We start from the raw sequence: 20,066 nt of genomic DNA on the forward strand, positions 1-20,066 counted from the left end.
AGCACAGTATAATGCACAGCTATATTTTTGTCCATCCACAGCCATAAACCTATTTAATAATGATATTTATTAAAAAAACAAAAAAACAAAAAAACTAAATAAAACTATAAACAGACAGCTCTAATAAATGTCCAAGGATCCAATTAAAAGCCTCTCAGTAGGTTGGAGGCCTGAACTCAGGGTCCTGAGAGTGACCTCAGGCAACGGTTAGGACAGAATGGTGGTGATGAAGTCGTAAAACCTTTTGGAATATTGCTCCGGATTAACCGTCGAGATTTCGGCTCCAGCCTAGAGCCAAGAGGGAAAACATTAGAAACAGAAATTTAAAAAAAAAAAAAAAAAAAAAAAAAAAAAAAAAAAAATGAAATACTAACTGATGGAAGTTCATCTGTTAAAATCTTTATCCTGTATCATTTCGGTCAGGCGTTTATTTGCTGTCTGTCTCTTTGAACTGATGCGGCAATGTCGAGGAAAGGCACCGAGTTGCTCATACGGACAGAGTTGTTGCTACGGGTAACCCGAGACTATAAAGTTGAGTTGAATGAGTCACATGACCGCATCACATGACTAAAAATACATAGTTTTTGAATAGCTCAGTTTTGAACTGCGTTTTCGAGTGTATCCACTCGGGAGAGCGTTTTCACCGGACGACAAAAACGCCGTCTCGGTGTGGACGGAAGGCCGAAACGTGGAGGAAAAAAAAGATGCGTTTTCAAATTTATACGGATTAATGTGGATGTAGCCTAAGAGAGAGAACGCAGCCAATTTTGCTCCTTTGGCTCCTGGACAGCCGCATATACTCGTGGCAACGTCGGGATTTGAACTGCCGGTCTCCTGACGATAGGACGAACGCTTTTCTCGTGGGCTTCATGTACTTTTAAAATAAAGGCCCCTGAATAAAGCTGAGTTGTCTGAGACTTCTCACATACCTTCATCTGTCAATAAAACATGTCAAATATATCTCCCTCTGTAAAAGGGAGAATAAACAAATAACGTCAACTACAACCGTCCAAACGATCAGGACACGTTAAGGACAACGAGGTGACTCTGTCATATTAAGAAAGAAATCCCTAAAGAAAGGACTGTAACAGTTTCAATTCTGAGTTTACAGGATAAACTGCTGACTGCACCTTTAAACATTATTATATAACTTTTACTAGCTCAAGCGAAGTTAGATGAGTGCAAGGTGGAGGATCAATATCACTACAAACATCTAGAGCATAAAGCGTTTTTTCAAATGAAATGGCAGATGAGGCGTTTTTTCGAATGAATGTGTAACCAGAAACAATAAAAACACTTACTATTTCAAACTGTGGATTTTATTCTAGTTGCTGGAGTGAATAATCTCTGCATACCTGTATACTGTAGATCTGTCTCTAAGAACTGCTGTAATCATAAACACTGCCCAGTGCTCATCCCAGCACTCTTAATCACAATCTGCTCAAACTGAACATCCTCTCAACACACTTAGTACAGTCTGTCTTTACTCTCTCACACCCGAATACTGTAATGAGTGTTTAATCGCGCTAGAATCGGATGCCATCGAGAAGACGACGGGTTTTCTTTGGAGTCTGGTTCCTCTTACAGTAAGGTTTGTTCTTCATGTCGTCTCAGGGAGTTTTTCCTCATCACTGTCACCTCTGGCTTGCTGATTAGGGATCTAAATATACAGTACATCCTGATTTCTGTAAAGCTGCTTTGTGATCATCTTCAGAATTATACAGCTAAAATGAGACTGCTGCTGACTTTATTTTACTCTGCTAGATAGACTAGAGTGACTTCCCTTGGGTGTTCCTATTGAAGAATCCACTCACACTGATGATATTAAAAACAGTATTACAGTCAATATTCAGGTTATGCTGTTTTATTGCTTTGAGCCATTCAATGTTTATGAAATTGAAATCTCTCTTTAAAAAAAAAAAAACCCCAAAAAAACAACCTGTAACAGGCGTTTGGTCTTACCCCGTGCTTCACCGTCTTAGCTGCATGTGCTGCTTTCTTCTTAGCGTCATATGGTGTGAGGATGTCGATTACGGCCATGAAGTACACCTCTTTTTTGGGGGCATCTGAGAGGAAGTGTAAATATATTTCTCTCAGGGAGTAAACATCACGTGATTTAATAAATGGCCCATGTGCATACTACTACACTTGACTGTATGAACACACTCACTCTCGTGACTGCGTATGGCATAGACGTCCACGCTGGGATCGAACTCTCCTGGACCGAGCGGCCTGTTGCTGTCGAGCGTGTTGCTGGGACTCTCGGGTGGCGACCCGGTCACTCCTCCATCGCTCTCAGCTCCCTCCTCCTCTCCTCCTTCGTTGTCCTCGATCTCCTCCTCCGGCTGCTCCTGCTCTCCGCGCTCCACGTCATGGAGCCCAACAAGCAGGCTGTAGTCCATTAGCTTCAGCTGGGCTAGAAACTGCACAAAGACACATTCAGCTTAGCTCAGCATTGAGTGAGCAAGAAGGAGAACAAGGGGGAAGGATGAAGAAGAGCAAATAGTAAGATATCCATAATCCTCATGCATGGTAATAATCCTTGAGCTTTTTCCATTCTACCCTAACAACAACAACAACAACAACAAAAAAGTAAGACTGCACCAAAAGCAAGGTGAATATGAACATTAGAGCAAGGTGCTGGATCAGCAGAGGCAATAATTACAATTATGGTTCTTAATAAACGACTCACAAACCTCCACATCGTTCTTTAGCTTCTCTAGGAACATCTTCTTGTTCTCCTCGTCTATATAGATCTTCTGTCCATCGTTGATGAAGTCATTGTCTTTGTATGTTGGGAGTTCCTTAGTCTGATGTTCACATTGCGGGGTGGGGGGGAGAGAAAGAAGGTATTATTCTTTGGAAAACTTCAGGTACCTGTAACAACAGACTTAAGAGTAAGATTGTGTGCTTGAGACGGATTTATTCCACTTCTATGTTGTCGGTGAACATAAAAAAACAAACAAAACAAAACACCAGCAGAGAACAGCACAGAAGTGTGCACAGGAATCCAAAATCTATGGATAAGACAAGTGGAAATGACCTCAAACAAACACACGGCCAGCCCTTTACTCTGGTGCAGTATGTATTTGCATACTGGAACATCATGGGCTTGTAGATTTTATGATGCAATAACATTTGCCTATCACGTCTTACTATAATAACACTGACCTTCTCAGTGAAATATTCAGCTCCTGTTTCTTAAAAGAATGCGACTTGGAAGAACTTTCATACTGTGAATGTCTACACATTCAAATGAAATCCCTGGAAAAGAGCTCAACATAAAATAAAATTCAGATGAGCCCTGAAACTGCAGTCACTTAGCTTTATTTTTTTTTTAAAACAAACAAACCCAAAAAACAGGCACTCTTTAGCTTCAGGTCGGTCTGAGCACCGAGTTTGTGCTTGCCACGTATCATTCATAATGTCTCTTTTGTTTTATCCCCAGTTTTAGAATATATGATTACCTTTATGATTAATATAAATAATATATAAACACTGCATAGACTGTAGAGAGAAAACGGAACACTTCAAATAGCTTGTAGTTTCATTAGACAAGGAACTCAGGCTTAAGATGGAATGAATTGCACAAAACAAAGCGTTCAACAGGGGACAAGAGTGAGTTCATAGACGTAACATGAAACCTCTATTTTACACATAGACAATCTAGAATATTCCAGGAATGATATGACTGTCTCTTTACAATTTCCGTTGCATAATCAACAAGTTAGCAAGGGATTTATAGCAAGGAATAAAACTGCTTGTGCGGTTATAGGAAAATAATCAACAGCAGGATGGCGTGATGAAGTGGAGTTACCGTTACCACCTCAAAGTTGATTAGTTTCCTATAACAGCACATCCTGAAGCGTTTCATTTCTTTTATAACACAGCAGCTTGCCAAAATAACAATCTGAACATGTACAGCGACTTTATTTTTATCCATTTATAGCTACATTTAATGTTGTGGGACTGCTGTAAACAAGTTTAGACTTTACCTAGTCATCTCCTAACCAGCCTTTCTCGTCTTATTTTTACTCTCTTGGTGATAATAAGACAAAAAAAAAATAAAAAAAAATGCAGTTTTGTCACATAAATAAGAACGTGCAAAAAACATGATCCTCTGCACTGGCGTCTTTTTTTTTTTTAATGTTAAATGAATGTTTCCTTACAGAAAAGTTACTATAGCAGTGATAACATACTGTACTAGAATGCCTGCTTTAACATGCTGTAAGCTTCAGCTGCACTACTGCCAAAATGACTAGAAAAACACCTTCTAACCAATCAGTACTAAGAATTCAAGCAGTATAACCTGTAGGACTTATTGGTTCATTCGGACACAGATCTGTCTGAAACATGCAAACATTTCAAACGTCATAAGGGTTAGGTCCAACCAGCGTTGATTACCTGTTTTTAAAAACACTACACTGAAGTATCCCTTTTCATAACTGGGTCTACGCGTGATGATTCACAGCCTCTGCTCGAGGGAAATGATATCGTAATTATATTCCCACAAACACGCTACAGCTGTTCTGTTCTGAAGTTCTCTTGCATTGCCCTGCAGACACTGTGGAAGAAGACGTGACGTTAGTTCTGGACATGATTTTGAGCCTGCACTCCCTCGTGGCATCCAATCGGGACAGAGCGTATGTGTGTGACGTCTTTGCAGGTGTGTCCTTACATGTCTGATGGCGCAGTAAAAGCGTGTGGCGATCCGAATGGTTTGGAGCTTTTGGCTCATGCGAGATTTGGCTGGAGCCCCATCTTCAGGTGGGCGTGGCTGTTGGAGAAGAGGGTGAGAGGCACGCAGCTTCACTCATGAACACATTTCATCAAACTTTTAGACTGGCCGGCTTAAAAATACAAAATCAGTCACTGATATAAAATGTAGTGTTGAAGGAAATGATTTTTTTTTGAGGTTTAACAGCTAGTTTAAAAAAAAAAAAAAATCTTCATAACGCTTTAAGAAGAATGATGGGTACCGATTACACATAGAATACATGCATTAAATGCATTTGTTCACAATGGCTATGTTTACACGCACCCATTTTCGTCAATAGGAACGAATCCGATCCGATTGCAGATCTGTTTATACCTGTTTGTACCCTAAACGTTGCAATCCGATTCAAATATTCGTTCATATGTGCATCTGAACAAAGCTTACAGCGTCTGTCGTCATGCCGACCATAGAACAACGGAGAAAGAAAGCTATGGACGTGACACCAAATGACCTAATAGGATTTTTTTTGCTTTGTTGTCGTACGTAAACATACGTCAGCAACAACCGAATGGATCCTCAACTGCACTTCCTCGAACACTTCTTAGAAGAGATCGTTATTACGGACGTGTCTCTCGACAATCTTTTTTCGCTTCTCAGAATGTTCAACAAATATTTTCTCTTTCCCGACGGACACCATATTTAAGACGCAAGACGTGAACGTACGCACCGTTGCACTACACATGTCCACGAGGTATTTTTGAGTCTTCTCTGCTTGAGAAAAATAATAGGATCCAAGCGTTTACACGGTGATCCACCCCCCCCGATCAGATTAGAAAAGGAACAAACCAGCCTATCCGATCCGACGGAAATTTCCTTCGGATCGAGCGCAATCGGATCGATAAAGGTGTTTACGTGAAGGCTTTTCCGATTACTGTCGGATTATTCGGTTGCGTGTGAACGTAGCCGATGTTACCCAATGTTTCGAAAAATGATGATTCAGAGAGTTGAAATGATTTTGACAGAATTATCCGATTCATAAAAAAAAAAAAAAAAAGACACATCACTGATTAAATAATACGGTACGTGACGCATTTTCACAAATTTAGAGAACTAGTTCATATTCATATTCTGCGCAAGAGCGTCGTATACGGCAGGAAGTACATGCCGACAGGGAGCACATGCACGACGGGGCAGAGGACAAAGATACACATGCAAATTATTCACATGCCTTCATATATACACATTATGCATTATGAGACATCACAAAGCAGCCAGCGGACCCTTGCTGGATCCCTAGTTCACTAGATTTCACAAAAAAAAGAAATAAATCATAATATATTTATTAAAGTCAATAAGTTTACTTAGGTACTAGCTTACAAGCTAGCAAAAACATTCTTTATTCATATACAGTATTTCAAGCTCGAAAAAATATTTGGGTAGTAACATATGTACTGTACATTTTTCTTTAAGCCTAAAACTAGGAACAATACGTTACATATTAAAAATCACGTTCACTTTAAAGTCAGTGTACTTGAGCACATGTACGACAGAATAAAAAGCATTATGGTCTAAATATTCGTTAAGCTCATTAGTCGTAAAATAATTTCCCCCTAAATGATGATGATGATTATTATGATTACTCTTATTTAACTGAAATTTCTTGATCACAGGATGATTGTAATTTCATTAAGAGAATTAAACACACAATTATGAACCTTTTCGTTTTTTTCAGCTTAATGCGGTTAGTAAAGTACAACATGCCACTGTTGCACCATAAAGTTCACATTTCCACAGTCAAGCAAGAGGAGGGATAAAACAAAGGAAATCATTAAGACACTCAATCAAGATGAAGCACAAATTCAGTGCCGCTGAAGAGGAATGAAAAGGAAGGCGAACGTTTCTTTTTTTCCTTTTTCACGTTATTTGTTCGGGAATTTCCCAACACGTGACTGACGGATAAAACGTGACGCCAATGAAACATTCCAAACACGGCCGTCTCGGATTTATCACACCGGTAACAAACGTACATGCAATGTACTGAACGTGCAAGTGCATGCTTATTTCACACGTTTGCATTAAGTCTGCATAAAGCGTCAGGATTATTTCGTAGACTAAAAAAAAAAAAAAAAAAAAAAAAATCCTAATGGTCATGATGTAATGAAAATGATTTATTTATTTATTTATTTACCTTTTCTTTGTCGCTAGCCTCTCTGGACACGGTGGATCCCTGAGAAATGCATGAAGAACAGTGTTTATCGTTTATTTGAATTGATCACGTACGATATACCTGGCTGTTATTACGTATAAACGGATCGTCTAATCGTCAACGTTAAGCCTTTTTGACTTCTCGGAGCGCTCACCTTCAGGTCGTATTTTTTGTGCACGGGTAGACGGGGGCTGAACACGTTGCGCGTGACGATCATGTACGTCTCGTCTCCGTCCACCGTGAGGCGGTACATGCCCAGGAACTGAGGCAGCAGTGTGTTGCCATGGCACTCCACTATATACTGCAAACAGAAGAAAGGAAAGAAAAAAAAAAAAAAAAAACCCACACATACAAATGAGGCTCCAGCTCACCAGAGTTCACCTTAAGGGTGAGTCAGCTGCTTCACAATGACAGCCTTGTTCCAATCATAGCTCCTACACACTTCTCTCACACACTTCCACTTTGAGAGGCTGGAGCCTTTCAGACGGTTGGAAATGACAATATTTAAATGTGCCTTTAGCTTTTTTTAAGCGCTGGAAAACTGCAATATCAATGAACCGTAGAACTATGTACGCTTCATGGGTTACCTTTAATTCTGTTAAACTCTTAAACAAGCTTTATTCCATTAAACACATTTTTGTGAACTCAATCGACTTATAAAGTCGTATATAAGTCTTGTATAATAGCTTATTATACAAAAAAAAAAAAAAATCTGCGCTGAGAGTTTTAACCGCTTTTTAACCTCGGTTTAAAATTCATTATGATAATGAGAATAAAATACACGTTTAAATATGATAATAAGGCAACGTTTAAACATGAAGTGGGTAAGGAGATGGGACGTCCTTTTACCTGATGATACTTTTTCAGGATGTTGTGCATCTCGGCCACGTCTTCGCTGGTGATGATCTTGATGACGTACTTCTTGTTGTAGGAGGTGTGAAAGCGTGCGCCGCTACGGCCCTGGGCGTCGCTCGGGATCGGCGCGCTACGCGTCAGAGAGTTCTGCAATCGGACAGGCGTGTTACAGACGTTCACACTGACGTCCGTGCACCAGAGTCGGATTATAGAAAACATCGCTCTTCCTAACACTGGATGACGTGATGACAGGAAGGAGAAATCCAAAGCCTTCGACTACGACATTTTTCATGACGGTTTGCTAAATCCGCGAGAGTTCCGACTTCTGATTTAACAGCGTGCAATCGTTTCTGTAGTACTCTTTACTGCTACTGTTACGCGTAACTGCAGCTCGATATTCATATTCACACGAGCTGGAGCTATTGAACTGCAATATTCTTTTACCCGGCTGTTAAAGAAAGCAGCTCGGGGGGAAGGAAACGCTGCGGACATTAAATTTATACTGGAAAATCTGAGCACGCCACACTTTACCCAATAAATAAGTACACGGTCTATATGACTTCATTAATATTCATTAATCCACATCCAAGTAAACAGTCATGCAGTAGTGAGATAAAATTGTTACATAATGGGTTCCTTCTTCTTTTTTTTTTTTTGGAAATAAATTCAGGCACCTGATATTCCTGATCATCGATGGAAAACCTCTCCCTCAGATTTCGGAAGACAAGAGGACAGTACTCTTTAAACTTGAAATGGCTTGGCATATTCTCTCTTTAGAGAGAGAGAGAGAGAGAGAGAGAGAGAGAGAGAGAGAGAGAGAGAGAGAGAGAGAGGTAGGAAGATAAAGAGAGAAATGCAGGATAGGAGAAAAAAGAAAAGGAAAATAAGGAGAGAGACAGACAGCAAAAAGAAAAGAGAGAAAGAACGAAAGAGAGAGACCAACAAAGAGAAAAAATAAAGAGACAGAGAAAGAAGGAAAGAAAGAAAGCAGATGAGACAGAGGCAAAGGAATAGACAGAGAGAGAAAGAAAGAGAGAGGGAGACAGACAGAGAGGGGTGGAGGGCGGAAAAGAGAGAGACATAAAAAGAAGGAGAAAGAGAGAAAGGAGACAGCCACAGACAGACAGAAAGAAAGAAAGTGTGTGTGAGAGAGAGAGAAGGAGGTAGAAAGATAGAGAAAGAAATTAAAAGGAATAAACGTGGGAGAATGAGAGAGAAAAGGAGAAAAGGGAGAGCGAGAGACAAAGAGAGAAGTGCAGGAAAGGAGAGAAAAGAAAAGGAAAATAAGGAGACAGATAGGATGAAAAGAGAGACAAATAATAAGGAAAGGAATGGGAGAGAGAGAACAAGAGAGAGAGAGAGAGGAAACGGGATAAGGAGAGAGAGAAGAAAGAGAGACAGAGAGATAGAAATAAGGAAACAGAGAAAGAATGAAAGAAGGAGACCAACAAAGAGGAAAAAATAAAGAGACAGAGAGATAGAAAGACAGAGGGAGAAAGAAAGAGAGAGAGGGAGACAGAGAGAAAAAGAAAGGGACAGAGAGAGAGAAAGAAAGAGCAGGAGACAGACAGAGATGGAGAGGGGTGAAGGAGAGAGGGATGGAGGGAGGAAAAGAGAGAGAGAGAGAAAAAAAGAAAAGAATAGAAAGAGAGACATACAGACAGACAGAGAGAAAGATGAACAGGGAAAGAAAGAAGGGAAAGAGAGAGGGAGATAGACAGAGCAGAGGAGAGGAGAGTATATTTAATATTGGATATATATATATATATATAAAATTGGCTTACATTCTGTATGAGTTTGCATTCTGTATGAGTTGTTCACATTATAATTGAAAAAAAAACACAATAAATGAATAAAGTGAAAGAATTAAAAGGAGGCAAAAGGCCGTGACTTATCAGGCTTTGTCTCTCTGCTCGTACTTGTTGAAGAGGTGATTGTCCACTTTGATCTTGGAGTTGGCTTTGAAATCATCGGGCATCAGCATTACAGGGATCTGGATGTGACTGAGGTTATTGATCTGGAGACACAAACACAAGCAGGAGGAGCGCTCAGATACGGTCATCACTTTCACACAACGAGTACGCTGCCTTTTACTGAACTCCCGTCATCACGCCGGCTTTCTGGAGCGGCTCCGAACGATCTGATCGGACTGACCTCGAATTCACGCAGAACGCCACCTTCATCCTTCCTCCTCTACACACAATTCGCCTTCATCTTCACTTTACTACCGTTTGAACAGCTATATGGGATGATTCCCGTGCACAGATGACTGCAGAAGCACCGTTTCTATTTCAGTAACCTGTCAGGGGGCACATTTTCTCTGCCCTTCACCCTGGAATCCTACCTGCTTTTTATGACACTCCCTCAATCATCTAACCACACACACACACACACACACACTCTATCAGTATGACGCAGGATGCTATTTCGGTGTACCTTCCTCTGTGTCTCCATCTGTCCTTACTGCATTGGGGGGTATTGCCTTGTATCTGTTAGAAAACTCCGTCATCAGTCCGTATAGCGGGTAAACGTTGTGTGCGAGCTGCTGATGAACATCACACAGCACAGACATTTGGGCATTGGTACATTTTTAGCACAACTTTGAAAAAAATCCTGTGTATGTACGCTTACGCTGCAAGGAGAAAAAGCGAGTAATCTGTAAACTGTTGTCCTGCTTCCCCCTTTCACACTCTGCTGCCAGAAAACATGTCTCATCTAGCAGGCTAAACAGTCTGGAGAAATAGAGAGAGAGACAGAGAGAGAGAGAGAGAGACAGATTTGTCTCAGCCAGCACAGGCCAACCGGTTCATTCCTCTTCATCTTAGAGAAAGGGCACTCTGTACACGGTTTTCTTTTTTTTTTAAAAATGTGCCAGTATGTCACAGCCTGAGGATGAGTTAGCGAAAGTGACGTTTCCAGCTGTACCCACCTAAAAGCACGGCACAACAGTGTCTCCTAAAAATATCTGCTCCATTTTCCCAGAAACAACATTTTATCCCACAGTGACCTTCGTCTACAATTACAACGTCTTGGTAACTATTTTATGTCACTCAAAAAAAATCCATCACTTATTTCTGCCTTTAAACATTTTTAACCAATAATTCATCTCAGAATACGGCATTATTATTATTATTATTATTATTATTATTATAATATTAGGGGGACCCCGCCTTGTGCCCGATGCTCCCTGGGATAGGCTCCAGGTTCCCCCGTGACCCTAAAAAGGAGTAAGTGGTAGAAGATGGATGGATGGATGGATGGATATTAGGGGGCTAAGCACCAAGGGGGGGCTAAGGTGCATAAAACCCTTTTGGTGTTTGTAAACAAAAAGACGCTCAACCTGGTTGCCAAAATACTTGAGTAGCCACAAGCTGATGCTACTTGGGTAAAATATGACTAAAGAATCCATCCATTTTCAATACCGCTTATCCTACACAAGGTCACGGAGAGCCTATCCCAGGGGACTCGGGGCACGAGGCGGGGGACACCCTAGACGGGGTGCCAACCCATTGCAGGGCTCAATCACACACTACAGACAATTTACAGAGGCCAATCAGCCTACAACGCATGTGTTTGGACTGGGAGGAAACCGGAGTACCCGGAGGAAACCCCCGAAGCACGGGGAGAACATTCAAACTCAGAGCACACAGGGCAGAGAAAGTAATCAAACCCCCAATCCTGGAGGTACAAGGCAAACACGGTAACCACTAACCACTTGCTGAATGAATGAGGAATGAAAAGAAAATGTGGCACGTGATGCTGTCACGTGGGGTAGTAAAGAGAGAACACGTAATCGGGAACGCCAAACCAAAATGACTTGTGTTTTTCACGAGTCCGAGTCAAGTCTCGAGTCAGCTGTTCATGAGTCCGTGTCAAGTCTCAAGTCAGCTGTTCACGGGTACGTATCAAGTCTCGAGTCAGCTGTTCACGGGTACGTATCAAGTCTCGAGTCAGCTGTTCACGAGTCCCAGTCAAGTCTCAAGTCAGCTGTTCATGAGTCCGAATCAAGTCTTGGGTCAGCTGTTCACGAATCCAAGTCAAGTCTCGAATCAGCTGTTCACGAATCCAAGTCAAGTCTCGAATCAGCTGTTCATGAGTCCAAGTCAAGTCTCGAGTCAGCTGTTCATGAGTCCAAGTCAAGTCTCGAGTCAGCTGTTCATGAGTCCACGTCAAGTCACAAGTCATTTTTCTTTGTGACTTAAGTGTGACTGGAGTCCGAGTCGCAGACTCGAGTTTCCATCTCTGTCCGAGTCAACAGTAATGGGTAAAAACAAACGTGTTAATGAACACTCTTCCGATTCGGATATCCAAAAGAACGGTACGACAGTTTAGAAAACAGATTCTGGTTTGCGCTAAAAATAATTTGGCGCAGTGACGGAGAATAGCACTAGCTTCCTGCACAGCAATTTTGATATACACCCCTTGAGTGCTCTAGCACCACCAACAGGGCAAATTTTCACATTTTCACATCTCTTATTCTTTGGGTCATGCCGAGTTTAACGTATACCATGATGCTCATTTCTGCCGTGCTGGATTTTTCCACTATTTTCACTTCTTCCTTCGTCCTACGACTTATATCCAATCATCACGACATCTGGATCACAGCATTGTGCGACCAACCTGAACAAAACTGGTTTCTCAGATTTTTGACATGCAGGGTGGTTCGTTCGTAACGTTCAAACGAAATTGACAGAACAGTCGCCAAACAGGAAGTGAGGGCATATCTCGGCAGCAGTGTGATCTATTCAGACCAAACTTTGTACGTGACTAAAGGATCATGTCCTAAAGAAAAGTTTTGTCTACATTCACCAGTAGGGTGTGATATAATTCTCAAATGAGCAAAACTGCCTGATGTATTGCCTTCAAATTTAGTATATCTCCGTGGGAACTATGGTTTCTGTTCTTCCTTTGTCACTAAGCGGTAGAGCCAGAAAGTGCTTGGCCTCCTATTCTATTTCTTATTATTATTAATGATAGCAAAAGAGCTACATTCATTTATCTTCATCAAAAGCTTTATCCTGGTCACGCTCAAAGGCATTGGGAGTTTGATGCGTCATGTGCATTAACATTCAGTCCAACGCCTCACACTGTCCTACAAAGTGCCCTACAGCACATATGCCACACTTCTCAGACGAAGCAGCACAACGAAATTTGCTTATGAAATGGGTCAAAGACATTAAAAACAAAGCTCATCATACCTCCTACACATACATACAGTAGACATGTGATATTAAAATGATCTAATAAGGAATTGTGAAGCATTGGTGAGCTGTATCTTTTCTAATCATCATATATAATGTGTGTGGAATGATCTCAGTGGGTGGTAAGCTGCCTACTATCAAAACTCCAGTACAAAAAATTATAGAACCGGAATACCTTGGTGTGAAGCAGGAAGTTGGTCTGTGTAATTATTTTCACAATTGGATTATTATATCATGTAGTGGCTTTAATCCTCAGGTATAGATGGCTTTCAAAAGTATTGGGTTTGTTTGCTAGCTCACGTTTTTTTGTGTAACCTTATGGGAAGTGGCTTCAAGGATCACAGCAGAGCTTCAATAAGTAAAAAAGTTCCAAAAATGAAAACACAGAGTGACGTGAAGAAGTTTTTGTTTAATCTCCTGACCGATCAATATGGAGGACAAAGTGCCGGAGAAAATGAGTCTTGTTAGAGAGCGAATATTAGAAAATGATCATATTGCATTGCTAATATTCCCAATGATGTGATATAACTAAAAATAACAACTTGTCTATTTGTTAGCAAGCTAGCCGATACTAGGCGGAACTAGGAAGGTAAAAGCGTTGTTGTGAATCCACTCTTACGTAATACGTAGGAAAAAGAAATAACGCAAAAGTCATCTGATGATATCTAATGAGCATTATTATTTTTTGTTCCAGTCACGTCGCTAACACTCTGCAGAAAGATGATCATTTGACAAAAAACTGGCAGGGCTGCCTTCTTGGGAATTAACCAATTCGATTCTAACTAGCTGCTGGTCCGTATTTGGGATATGAGTTCCTCCGGTTCATCCATTCGGATTCCACTTTATACTCCCTTATGTAATAACGGCAATAATAATAAATAAAAAAAACACTCCTCTGCGTCAAACTAGGAGTGAGAGAATGAGAGCTTCATTGGCTTTGGAGGGAAAAGAGAATGGGTAATGTGCCAGAAGGAAAAGATTGACGAAGAGCTGGAAAGGCATGAAATAAGGAGCCAAAGTAAAGGATAAGCTTGGACACAGGGTAGCTTGAAGGAAGCAATAAGTGGGTGCTGATCAAGGAGGAAGCAATCTAATGGCGTAATTAATACCCACACCAGAGGCAAAGCAGCAAAGCATTAATCAGACCAAAACATGGCACTGATCAAGCTGTGCAGAAAAGACTGTAATTACAACAAAACCTCAACAGCAGGTTATAAAACCACTGCCTCTCATCGGGACAGAACTCGGTCATCAGTCTCACTCCTATCGCCCATTAGATTGCCTTTGCATCCGGAAAACATAATTAGAAAAGCGTCTAAAACAGACTGCCTGCTTGAAGGGTAAAGCAGAGATTTATTTCCTCTGCTCTGAAAGGCAGAAGTGGAGTGTAAGCGGTAGTTATGGCTCCAGTCTCCAGGGTCAGAGAGAGAATTAGTCAGCCATTTCTCCTGGCCAACTCTCCTCCAGTCTCTCTGCGTATATGCCAAGCTATTTTTTTTAAAGAGAGAGAGAGAGAGAGAGAGAGAGAGAGAGAGAGAGAGAGAGAAAACCAGACTCAGGAAGGCCAGAACTGGCACTCCTAAATGAGAATCTGAGCTCGCTCTTCAAAAACTAGTCTCCCCCCAGATGACGACGTGGGTTTGAAAGGCTTGTGAAGTGGACACACAAACACGTCGTCTACATATGCCCACACTCGTGTCGTCTCTGCTAGTCTTTCGTTCAGCAGAATACCCAGCAACACTTCAGCATATATTATTGACTGCACTTAGACTAAATACTCGTATCTGCACAGTCGATGAATTTCTTACTCGGGCAGAATTTTCACGTGGCGGCCATGTCGATGCTTTTGTTATGGACACAAGACAGGAACATTAGATTAGAACAATTCACTTGGGGCCATTGTGTTTGTAAAAGGATAATATGGGGGGGAAATGTGCTTAATGGCCTCCCTGGCTCATCGTTTAGAAGTGGGGAGGGTCGTACCAGTGGGATGTGGTGTCAAATTTCATCTATGGTGTGTGCTATTGACGGAAGGTAAGGATGTACGGATCACTGCGGCAATTTAGCTTTTTGTGGTCAATCTGCCAATCTCTGTAATCTATAAGCTATAATAATAATAATAATGATGATGAAACAAAAAGATTAAAAAAACAAAAACACGAATGCTCGAATTGTTCTTCATTCTTGAAAATGTAAAAGATATTAACGAGAAAGACTTTTCCGTTAAATCTCTTTCACAGTCAGTGTTTATCACGTTGTTGTTCTAACCTAAAACAGAAAGCAGACGTGAGGAAAGGTGGCGCGCCCAGCTAAAAATAGCACGCTGTTTGATTTGGTTTTGGTGTGTTCTTATGGCCGTTTGATAGCCGTCATGTACGATGAACTATCTGCAGAGGCAACGTAATGAGTTTACTACAGTAGCAGATTGAACACACATAATGGTTTTCAGTGTAGTCGTGCCCCGCGCTGGGAAACGGAGAATAGAACGAGAACCATTGCACTAAAGAACTCGTCGATGGTTAGGTAAATGTTTGGTTAAGCACTATGTATATCCATGAAACCATGACAGTACAACAGCTCTAATTGAGACAGGCAGCTAGTTTCGGAACGGGTCATATTACTTAGTATGGCTGAGGCGTGTTTCAAACGTCCAGTCATCATTTCGCAAGATCAGCAATCGAGCTGAATTTGATAAGTTTGCTTAAGTAGGCTTCCTTTATGTTATTTAACCCATGACCACGTTTAATGCGTGACACAAATCTATCCAACGGGTGCTAATCTTGCTCCATTTTTCTCCAAAAGTTCACCAAACTGGGTGGCTGTTAGGTCATTAGTTAGTCTGGCAGTCTGTATGTACACTACATATATGATATAATAATATCACATTGTTCTTTTCAGAAAGTACCGTGTGTGTGGGCATTGCATTTATAACGCGACTTGACCGATAAATACTGTCTAACATGCGACAATGGAAGGTTTCACACAAATTCGCCCAAGAGAATTCAGAGAAAGCTACATTCACAAATAGCCTACGTAGGGCCATGTATATTCGTCATCGTTTGGCAGCCGGTGTTGGTGCTTTTTCACAATTAAACAATTATCTTAGCACATTCACACGGCACCTTCTTTAGAGTGACAAATTTGCACTTTACAGCAAAATATATATATTTATAAAAATGTACATTTATGAAGACAAATCAGTTTTTGTCATTGTATTCATTCATACACAATGACTAAAGCCTAAAACTATGTCCTGATGGGAGAGCATCTCAGAGAGTACACAGTGAAGATCCAGACGTCAACTTTGCCAAACGGCTGGACCGAACCATCGTTATCTCAGCTCTAACGGTTATAACCGCTAGTTGTTATTTGATTAACCTCCAATAAAGATTGTTTGGGTAAGCCAGCTAAATGAGACGGTTGTTAGATTGATTTTTACATTGGATTGATTTTGTTTGTTTTAAAACAATATGAAAGAAATCCACAAGCATTTATTTAATATATGTTTACTACTACAGGATAACACACTCATGGTGTTTGTTGCTATTAAGTAACCAGGACCACAATGAGACGTGACACGTTAAAGATACTGTACAGTCAATGGTTTTAGTAGGAGTTAGCGCTGTCTGGAATAATGTACGAAGAGGACTTTCTGAATTGACTAGGAACTTGATTGACAGGTGAGTAGAAACATCTTGTTCTGATTGGTTTGATGCTGGTGGCCCCAAACTACCGGCGTTTCAACGATTTAAATATCTCTGGCCTTTAATAAATGTCAGATTTGTTATTAAAGTTATGCATTATTAGTGTTGTAATGCATTTCTGTGATTGATGGCACAGTGTGTACAGACTAAGACACAATTTTTTTTTAATATAATGTATTAACAAACGAAACGTCATGCTTTTTTTTTTTTTTAAAAAAAACAACAACTATAGTTATATTTAATGTTGTGGAGCATCCTCGGTACAAGTATAGGACACTATAGGAATTATAAACCTATAGAAGCTGTCAACACCTTCTGACCAATCAGATCGGAGAATCCAACAGTGCTGCGATATGAATAAAATTTGAGAACACACATGCTAAACGTTTACACGAGGCAGAGCACTAACCTCTGTCTGAACTAGTAAGGAGCGTGTATTGTGATTCTGTTTATCTAGCTAATGTTATTTCTCATGTCAGATAAAAGACTGGACCTTTCTGCACTCTGTGTCTACGAGCAGATCCATTTTAAAGTGCAGGGGATAGACATTTCATTTTCAAGAGCCATTAAGGTCATAAATTGCTTAACATTTTATTACACGACAGGTACTAACGGCGCTTGTTCTTTTTTTTTTTTCCTCTGCCGATATTTTTATATGAAAAGAAAAATCAGAAGCAATACTGCCATTTTTAATAACACTTCTGAAGCATTTGGGATTTGTGTCACTGAGAGCTTGATCTGCACAAAATCCTATGAACAATTGGCAGCGGTGACATCCTAGATAAAACCTCAGAACATTTGTGAACAGCTTCACAGCTCGGGTAAAAGACACAGAATGCGACACATGCAGCTTCTTGGCACATCTGCACAGGCCTCGTAATACCGGCCGGCTATGGATCATCCTGAGAAGCATTTCATTTTAGGATTACCGTGAAGCTCTCAGACGGTGTCCCAGGAGCTCAATTATCGGCTTGGAGGACACCTGGGAAATATTCCTTCGCTCAATGAAAAGCAGACAACGCACCAATGTATAATGCCAGAAATCAGCGAATTTCCCTGTAGAGATCATAAAATGCTCATTTCTTACAGTACGGTAGTTGGAATGTCCAGATCTCACACACATACAGATGCAAGGTACACCACATCTGTCTAAAGACATTCCTAGGACATTTGACCTATTGCAACATGGGGAGGTGGGGTAATGGGGGGTGTTTAAGGCAGTAGGATGCGAAGCCGTCTTAAAAAAAAACGAACAAAAAAACCCCCAGACTTTTATTTATTTTTATTTAACTCCTTCCATGACCTCATCTCCTCTGAAAAAAGTCACCACATCGAGTATTCTTACTTATTATTAAGTCTTAAAATACATGGAGTGTCTGCTGTACAAGTCCCTGTTGTATGATCCGATACTGTAGAAACAATAACAGTAAACTCGAAACGAGCGCATTAATATTATCAACCGATCAGATAACCAATCAGATTCGAGAATTCGACCCGTGACGTGGTATAACCGGAACTATCTTGTCTTGGGGACGTTACACGGGCAGCAACATTTTATTTTCAAGGACTTCACAAGCGTCATAGGCTGTATTTCACGTTACGTTCTCATACGATATAACGTAAACGGCACGTTAAAACGAAACAAAACAAAAAAAATCGACGTAAAATAAACAGCACACAAGAAACGAGAAGCCATACTCTCGACCAATCACAGCGCTGGCGTTGTTCCGGCTTGTGATCGTTGCTAAGCTGTTGTTTCTAAGTCGCCAGTTCAGATTTGAGTCTGCTTAAATGTACAAGTGTTGTCATTAAAGTTCGTTGAGTGTTTAAAATTCCTCGCACGGTTTGTAAAATAAGAATTCATGCTCATGTTTTGTTTTTTTTTTGGAATGACAATTGTTCCAGGTGTTACCGACGTTTACGTTCCAAAAAGCTCAACGAGCACTTCACGAATCTGTGTGAAACCTGTGAAATGTAACTATAATTGATCATTAAAAAGCATCGAATAAAAAAAACAAACAAACAAAAACAAAAACAAAGAAAAAGCAAAGAATTTGGAAATACCGCACGGCGGTGTGTATGGTCCAACGCTGGGTCGTGATACACCATCCCACCACCCTGCTGTGGACTGTTTTCACAATTACAGCAACATTTCTAATCCAGATATATTCTGTATACTGTACTTCTGGAAACTTCTAGAAAAACCGGTCCGAATACTACTTTATCGTCCTGTCATTCGTTACACAGTGTTATGGATGACATGTTGACATGTTTTAGGTGTGAATCTGGGATTAATCCACAGGTTTGAGCGTTCAGGCTTACCGAGTGGTGGACTCCCCACATCAGCACACTGAGAAGAGGGTCGCTGGACCGGAAAAGCTTCTTCTTCTGCGGCATGAAGTGTTTTTTCTTCGTTTTGGTTTTGCTGGCGATGGAGGAGGCGAGGCTGGCAACTCCAGAAGCCATGTTTTTTTATTATTATTATTTTTTTTTTAGCAAACACGCCAGAAAACTCGTTATGCCTGCCTGACTGACTGGAAGTGGGTCTGTACTAAATGGACGAACTGTCAAAACCTCGACACCTGAAGCTGCTGTGAGTCAAAACGCGTCCCACCGGATGTTACCAAGTACCTGTAATTCGTCCTTTCCGCCTGTTTTTCCTCTCTCATCCCTCCGTTCAATTAGACGGAATAAAATCAATAACAACGTCAAATATCGACGTTAAATCCTGAACACACCGAGCTAGCCGTGCTAGCTGTCATTGACGTGCACGTGAAGGTTATAGCGTGACTACAAGGCTGAATACGAGCACGAGCACTTCTTCAGTACCATTAAATAAATAAATAAATACATTAAAAAAAAATAAAATAAATCACACACACATACCTAAAAAAAAGCGCTTAAATTTAATCCCGTTACCAACCTTATTAAAATTCATAAACGTAAATGATTCCAAAAAAGTCCTTTTTTTAACAGAATAATTCAAAAATTTTGGGGAGAAAAAAAAACCCCAATACGTGAACCCTTGTACAGAATAATGCAGAGGTTAGTCGGGGACCGTTTGGCGTGCAACCGTCAGCAAGGTGTTCCACGATTTGAATTTTTAACGGTCGGTCTCGTGCGCAAGCTTCGTGAGAAATGTTCCGAAGAATAAACCGAAGCAGCTCGGTGTCGTGAAGCGGGGAAACGGCATCTCCGCCATCGCCAATGCCCTGCGCTTTGGGACGCTGCAGCTGGATGAAGGCGCAGCGCATCAGTCCCGCAATCCCTCTTTGGCTTCCGGTTAGTCTTACAGTTCACGGTTTACTGATGCACGCGGTAGGGCTGCCATAGAGAGTCGATTCTCCGGAACGCTGCGTTGAGAACAGGGAGTCGACTCCAAT

General features: G+C 40.9%; 1 protein-coding gene across 3 annotated transcripts; it reads right to left on the reverse strand.

Moving 5' to 3' along the window:
- Positions 1–7: 7 nt before the first annotated feature.
- On the reverse strand, positions 8–19,960 carry pip4k2ab (phosphatidylinositol-5-phosphate 4-kinase, type II, alpha b). 3 transcript variants are annotated; one of them, XM_017496370.3, is made up of 11 exons: positions 19,006–19,960; positions 9,698–9,795; positions 8,453–8,549; positions 7,773–7,925; positions 7,078–7,224; positions 6,906–6,944; positions 4,679–4,777; positions 2,697–2,810; positions 2,171–2,423; positions 1,963–2,066; positions 8–288 (listed from the first exon to the last, which is right to left on the reverse strand). In XM_017496370.3, the coding sequence occupies exons 1-11, from the start codon at positions 19,147–19,149 to the stop codon at positions 208–210; spliced, it is 1,329 nt and encodes a 442-aa protein (XP_017351859.1). In that variant the 5' UTR covers positions 19,150–19,960; the 3' UTR covers positions 8–207. The 3 variants fall into 3 exon arrangements, with proteins under 3 accessions (XP_017351859.1, XP_017351861.1, XP_017351860.1); XM_017496371.3 differs by lacking the exon at positions 8–288 and adding an exon at positions 356–1,660; XM_017496372.3 differs by lacking the exon at positions 4,679–4,777.
- Between the last annotated feature and the right edge of the window lie 106 nt (positions 19,961–20,066).

The sequence above is a fragment of the Ictalurus punctatus genome, chromosome 20 (genome assembly GCF_001660625.3).
Source record: "Ictalurus punctatus breed USDA103 chromosome 20, Coco_2.0, whole genome shotgun sequence".
NCBI lineage: Eukaryota > Metazoa > Chordata > Actinopteri > Siluriformes > Ictaluridae > Ictalurus > Ictalurus punctatus.

Excerpts from the sequence above, each read along its gene's own strand:
- pip4k2ab (XM_017496370.3), bottom strand. The coding sequence starts at position 19,149 with ATGGCTTCTGGAGTTGCCAGCCTCGCCTCCTCCATCGCCAGCAAAACC. Across the intron at positions 4,778-6,905 it reads AGGCTAGCGACAAAGAAAAG|CCACGCCCACCTGAAGATGG; the intron begins GTAAATAAATAA and ends CTTCTCCAACAG. Across the intron at positions 2,811-4,678 it reads TTTACTGCGCCATCAGACAT|ACTAAGGAACTCCCAACATA; the intron begins GTAAGGACACAC and ends TGTGAACATCAG.